Raw genomic sequence first — 6,720 nt, forward strand, 5'->3', positions numbered from 1 at the left:
GCCGGGAGGTGGCTCTGCCACCAAAAGAGTAACAGTTACCAGTATTGGGACAGTCAGGAGTCCTCCTGATAACTTGAATTGATAGCTTTTATCCCTATACCTATTCTTATCATCAGCACTTTGGAATGGATGTGTCAGCTGTTGCATCTGAAAAATGTTGATTTTACTGACAAGCACTCTTGTACTAAAGAGCTTTTATTGAGCCAATACATACAGTACATCTATTATTATACAATTGAATGAAGCACCGTATTTCAATACCCTCCAACTGAACATAGGAATGAATAATATGGATGTCATTTGTGCCTCTCAGACATGAAGCCTATAAAATGTTGCCAATATTTGTTAAATGCCATATATTAAATCACATTGTATAGACGTCGAAGGAAAACTAATGTCCCAATTATCCTTCCCCATCCCACAGCCTCCAAAACTAACATCTCTGCACTTCACTGAGCTAAGTGAGTGATTCATTTTTCAATGAAACAACAAAGTGACTTGAGCTGCCTTAGAATGAATCCAGGCCCCGGTTCCCTGTCCATTCTTAGGGTAAACAGGGGAAAGACCTTTGTCTTGAACTCAACCCAGTTCAGAAAGCAGAGGCTCCCACCAGCCTCAAAGGGCAAAATGGTCACACAAACCTTGCCCAGCCCCAAACAAAGCAAAGGCTGTTTTCTTTTGTTACCAAGAACACATTGCCCATTTGCATGTATGTATGCATTGCCAAATCTAAGCAGAAGGGGATCAGGTCATTACCCAGTGCTGACTGAACACAATATCTATCTAATATCTAATGTCCCTTTAAATCACTATTCTCTCCCTACCCCCACCTTTCTCTGGCTTAAAGTGCTGATGCCGGGATCTGGAAATAAGCCGCAGCTCAGCGTTTTCATTCTTTGCACTAGCAATCCAAAGCACTTACTTCTCCCCAGCCCCTCGGCTTTCCACTCAGTCTCCTCCACTGCCCCGTAGCGTCTCATTGGTTTCTCTGTCTCCGTGCTGGCAGAGATGGCTCTCTTTAACTCCACGCCTGAGTGCATGGCTACGGTCCGGGCAATCTGTGTGCATGGGGCTCCCCTGTTTACTCCATCCGAGCCGGGGCTGCAGGGCTCCGGCTCAGCCCTTTGCTGGGCTCGACTGGAAGGCGTTGCTGAGCTCACTGCACCTCGTCGCCGAGGTGGTACCCGAGGAGGAGGAAGGGAAGGGATGTAGCGCACATGCTCAGTGCGAGGATGCTGTCTACAGACGCGCTGGATGAGAGCAAGGGAGAAGGGGAGGGGGAGGCAGGAAAACAATGGGAAAAAAACATGCCATGGGGGGAGAGGAGGTCACTGGCTGGGGATTCTGCCACAGGTTGGGAAGGACAAGGGCTGGGGATAGTATTTTCCGGGCAGGGACGCAAAGGAAGAAGATCCCCCAAGCGATTATGGAGGAGGATGCTTCCCACTTCACAAGGAACCTCCCTCCAAAGACATCTCTATGATCCTATCTCCTGACTCCTCCCCAAAGCTGCTCTCCCTATCACGCACTGGCTAGCTTCCCTCTCCCCCTCATACACGTACCTAGCCTAACCCCCACCCTCTATCACCTTCTGTTCATGCCCACTTCGGCTCCTGATCTTTTTGAGGGCAGCTGGGTGGGTCACTCACTCTCCATCTTCATTCCTTCTAGAGGAGTAGGCAGGAGTAGCCAGGAGACATGGAGAGTCTGACCTCATGGTCATTTGCATGACCCTGGAATCCAGATTTATGAACTCTTGACTAGAAGTTTATTCTTCGGGCAGGGATTGTCTTTCTTTTTATGTCTTGTGCAGCGCTGAGCACGTCAGGTTCATGTCACAGCTCATAAATAATAATACCATGGAGAGCTAAGCTTTACTTTTACAGTAAACCCTCCCATCCTCCCGTGCATTTCAACAGCCTCTGCAAGTGTTCTGCAGAGCTCCACACTTTCTAGCTTCACTTTCAGCAAAAGCCAGAGGATGGCACCCAAACAAATGATGTGGTTTTGCATTTCTCATGAACGTGTAGGTTACTGTCTGTGCAGTCTCCTGGGATTAGAAGAGAAGGAAATGATTATGCAGGAAGCTAATTTCCAACTGTAGCAATTATTAGTATTATTTTATTGTCTGGTGAGTGGGTAAAATTTTCTAATAACACTTCTCTTTTCAATTATGTAGTGCCTTTCATCCAAAGCTCCCATAGCACTTTACTGTTAGTGATATTACCCTCATTGTGCAGATGAGAAGCCCAGATAAAGCATAGTTAATTAACTTGCCCATTGCCACTCAGCAGGTCAGTGATAGAGTAAGGACCAGCACTGACATCTTCTGCCTCCCCAGTCAGTGTTTTAACCACTGGACCACACTGTCTCCTTATGAACACATATATAAAAAAGCTAAGTGAGATCAAGTGACTGATTCATGACAACTGATGGATTTCCAGTAATTCTGAGCCTTTATTTTCAATTACAGACATACAAAAGGGTGTAGAAAGTGTGTGGAAGGGATTTCAAAATATGATATTGGTTTTCTTGAGGTCAGCATTGGGGGAGTTATTTTTAATTTTGGAGCAGTAGGAGCTGCACAAAAAAAGCAAAATTCAAAATTGTAGCATTGAGAGAATCTCTACCTAGTTGCATTTCGGCTTTTCACTGAATGAAGCCAGCTAGCAAACTAGAATTACTTGGACAATATTTTAGAAAGCTTGCAGGACACCTGGCTCCTTCCCTCTAATCTGCATTCCGTGGAGATTTGCTGGGACTATTTTGGGTCCCGGACATTCTGGAATTGCTCTCAGTGACTAAGAAATGCTGAGTCCTGGCAGATTTTGGCCTTTAGTGAGAAGGAGCCCAGCGAGAGCTGTGAGTCAGAAGCAGCGTAGCAGGTGGCAGAAAAATGCACAGCTAACTGGGTGACTATGTGACTGCCTGAGGGTGGCTGTATTGGCTCACTTGAAGGAATGAAGAACAGAGGAGTGGGAGGAAGACAAAAGCCTATCTGGGATAGGGGCCAGGTTTAGACTAGGAGATAGAGACTGAGTGGGGAGGAGGGCCAATATGTGGATGCATCTGGGCCCCATTTAGGTTTAATCCATCCCTTGGGTGCTTTTCATAGTTGCAACCCAAATGCTTTCTTTATGAGATGGAGAAAGAATCTAGGAAAATAATCAAATATTTTAAGATCTGAGTTTGCTAACGTGAAAGAAAAAAGGAAGAGCAGTAGTTAGAAATCATGATACTTCGAGAAATGTAGGTGACGGAGCATATCAGTCAATTAATCATATTCTGATAGTGTGCTTTTACCTATGTACCTTTGATTCAGCTACATAATAATATTAGGGCCTGAACCTGCAAACAGTTACATATGTGAGTATTTGAGTAGTCCCAATGAGTTCACATGGAAGCAGTTGCAGGATTGAGGTCTTAGTTCAGAAGAAATTAAGTTGCTTATGTTCTATCATTTTTGCTGTTGTGATTGGCATCAGCTGCAGTAGAAGAAATTTCCCTGCAGCTAATGATGCCCTTGAATGCGCCTCAGAAAGATATTTACTGTTATGCCCACAAGGTTTATTCTCTTTTACTGAATGCATCATGGGGAAAGAAACCATGAAAATCTCAGTTCATTCCAGTTATTCAGAAGTTTGAGATGTAGAAAAATACAGATGTCCTTCAGGTCTGATTTATATTTCTCTCATGAAACCATACCACCTGTCTGCTTTAGTTTCCTGCCAGTTCCTACAATGATTTATTCATCAAGTAATGTCATCAGGCACTGTGACTAGTTATTTGAAATTGGACAGTTTGTGTGTCTGCCAATCTATTACCCCCTTATCCTCCAGTACATACCAATGATCTCATGTAGCAGCCAAGACACTATATATAAAGTTTGCTCTTTACTCAGAGAATGGCAGCATGCCATGTAAATCAGGGTAGAAGAAGGTGTGTGTGAAGAATCTTTGGCTTCACATAGCTTGCCAGGGATCTATAGTTTTTTTTTTTTTTTTTTGCTTCAGGCTCCCACAGATCCTCTGTTTATGTGGGTACAAGAGGCCTTGTTCTTTCCACAGGTCTCAATCTCAGCTCAGTGAAGGAATGATACAGCAAAGAAACCACTGCAAGACCTCACAACAATGTAGAAGTGTTTATTTCTTTGCGGTATTTTTTCACAGGAGGGAATGGTCTCTCTCTAATTTCCCAGTCTCAAATGCCATAGGCAATTTATTGCTCAGGTTAATTTAGTGAGTTTCAGCAGAAAAGTTGGCTACATTTGTTTCTTGGTTAGCCTATTTAACATCTGGGGAAAAAAGATTCTGTTTTCATCAAGCGCATTCATTTTGGAAAATGCTTAAGATGCTGTAGGCATATCCTTCTTGAAACCAAATCTAAAATCAGCTGACAATATTTTCCTTGATGTTTATCACAAATGCATTGACCCCAGTTCTGAGCTGTGGCAAGGGGGGGACAAGGGGGGAAAGCGCTTCATGGCCCATTTATGGGACAACAGATTCAGGGCTGGCTGGGAGATGATTTGAACTTTGGTGAAAGCTAGAGGAGCCAGAGGGCTGCTATAACTTACACTCAGCTGTAATGGCCCACAAGAAACTTTTGTCCCTAAGAATAGCCAGATCACAGCAGCACTTTCTTCATTCCCCTTTCCCTGGGAAAGCTCCTGGCATAGCCTTATGACTAGCATAACGGGGAAAGGGAGGCAGGTCTATATTATCCTGGCAATCTGATTACACCAATGATATTCTCCAAGGGCCAGATCTGGTTAGTTCATGGCCACAGTGGAAGCAGGAAGTAGGGTCTCTGTTCTTTTTCAGATAGTGGAGTCATTCCAACATAATGAAAATATTGGTAAAGTTGTGCAAAATTGTGCAAAGTTTTATATTTATTCATCAACAAAATTAACATTTCTAAACTTGATCTAGTGAAGTAAAATGAAATTATGGATTATATGTAAAAGTATTTTATCTTTTGCTTATATTCATGTATACTATACACTTCAGAGTCTGATTTTAATTTCTTGTTGGAGGAGGCCAGCAGATTTTTTTGTTTTTGTTTTTAACCTTATTGAGATCCTGTCTATACTATAGTTGAAATTGTACTAGCAACAAGTTGTTGACGCTAGCACAATTCTACCATCATTTCTTAGTTAGCTTGGCCAGGGATTTTTTTCCTGAACAACTTGCTAGCCAAACCATAGACTCTGTAGCATGATATAAAAACAAACACCCTAGAGAGCTTTACAGCATTGTTCTAAAACACAGTACTGCACAGTTTATGTGAAATAATTCCTGCTCATACTGGTACCATCTGCATTTGAATTTCAACCATGTCAATTCTCCCTCAGTGATTCAATTTTGTAGTGTAGAATGGACCTGCCTGTGTTTTCAGAGTGTCCATGAAATCTGGAACATGTCCAAGTGTGCTCTAACCAGATTCCCCAGTACAGATGAACATATAGCATATATGAAATCAATAGCCTGGGAAACTGGATCTGTGAACAAGACCGCATTAAGCATTACATATAATCTCCTGGTCCGCATAATGTCTTGAGCCGTCTACTATGTAAGGAGATTGGGGAATAATACTTCAGTGCCACCAATGACATTATAACACAATTTGATCTTGCCAGTGTATATGCAACCAACCATGTCACCGATTCATGTTACTGCCCTATAAAAATCAGGGCTCTTTCTCTGTTTCTGATAACATGTGTATCACATTTTCTTTTAAAATTTATAATATTAGGCAAAAGTAAATTTAATTAGTTTCTTCAGAGTATATAAATCCTAATTAAAAATAGCGGGGCAAGCAGTAGCTTAGTATCTTTTTGAAGTTTATAACTATGTTCAGTTGTGTGCTGTCATGAAAGAAGAACTCTTAGAGGCACTGATCCTGTCCCCTTCCACATCAATGGGCGTCCAGAGGGATGCAGGAGTCTGCTCTCCTTATGCAAGACCAGGGTTAGGGCTAGTAGATTAATGTGTATCATGTCTCAGTATTGATATTACTTCCTCATTATGAATATTTCCAATACCATGAATAGTTACTGCCTTATTTATATATTTACATGGCTTTTCCAATCATTAATCATTCTTGTAAATGTATTTTAGATTAAAATAACTTCATATATAATTCAAACTAGTTGCAGGTAAATAATTGGAGTGTTACTCCTTTTCCATTGCTGCTTTACATTTCTGCCAGGATTGGAAAAGTACTCTGTAATTTAAAGGCAATATGGCAAGGCATTCTAAGAAGCATATTAAGGGAGATATGAAGTTCCTTGAATGTAAGATGTGGATCAGAGCATGCGTGTATTCACGTTTTTTAAGTTATATGTCATCTTATTCTGATTTCTTGATTTTTGATTAATACTTGGAATATGAAATATTAAATGGGTACACCTCTGGGTTTAACATATCACTGACTACCTGTTTAATCAAGAATGAATTAATGAAACAACTGAGCATGTAATTAGTAGTTCTTTATTATTTCCATTTACTTGTATTTAAAGTACTGTTTCTGTGGAAAAATGACAAGAGACATTACCAAAAAAATGCCAAGCAAAAAATGATATGACTGGCAAAATTTAGTGGACATTTTCTTCATTTAATACTGCACCATTTTGTATTCCCAAAGTTGGGGGGAAAAAATCTGCAAATTTGCCATTTTTCTGGCCTCACATATGAATTTGTCCCAGTCTTTCTGACTTGT

General features: G+C 41.3%; 1 protein-coding gene across 1 annotated transcript in view; it reads right to left on the minus strand.

The window, feature by feature from the left end:
* BMERB1 (bMERB domain containing 1) overlaps positions 1-1,492 on the minus strand; it is a 99,090-nt gene extending 97,598 nt beyond the window's left edge. The window contains exon 1 of the mRNA XM_038417891.2: positions 923-1,492. Coding sequence (XP_038273819.1) covers positions 923-1,040 — 118 coding nt within the window. The 5' untranslated portion in view covers positions 1,041-1,492. The remainder of the gene's footprint in view (positions 1-922) is intronic.
* Positions 1,493-6,720: the final 5,228 nt, after the last annotated feature.

The sequence above is a fragment of the Dermochelys coriacea genome, chromosome 10 (assembly GCF_009764565.3).
Source record: "Dermochelys coriacea isolate rDerCor1 chromosome 10, rDerCor1.pri.v4, whole genome shotgun sequence".
In the NCBI taxonomy this organism is placed as follows: Eukaryota; Metazoa; Chordata; order Testudines; family Dermochelyidae; genus Dermochelys; species Dermochelys coriacea.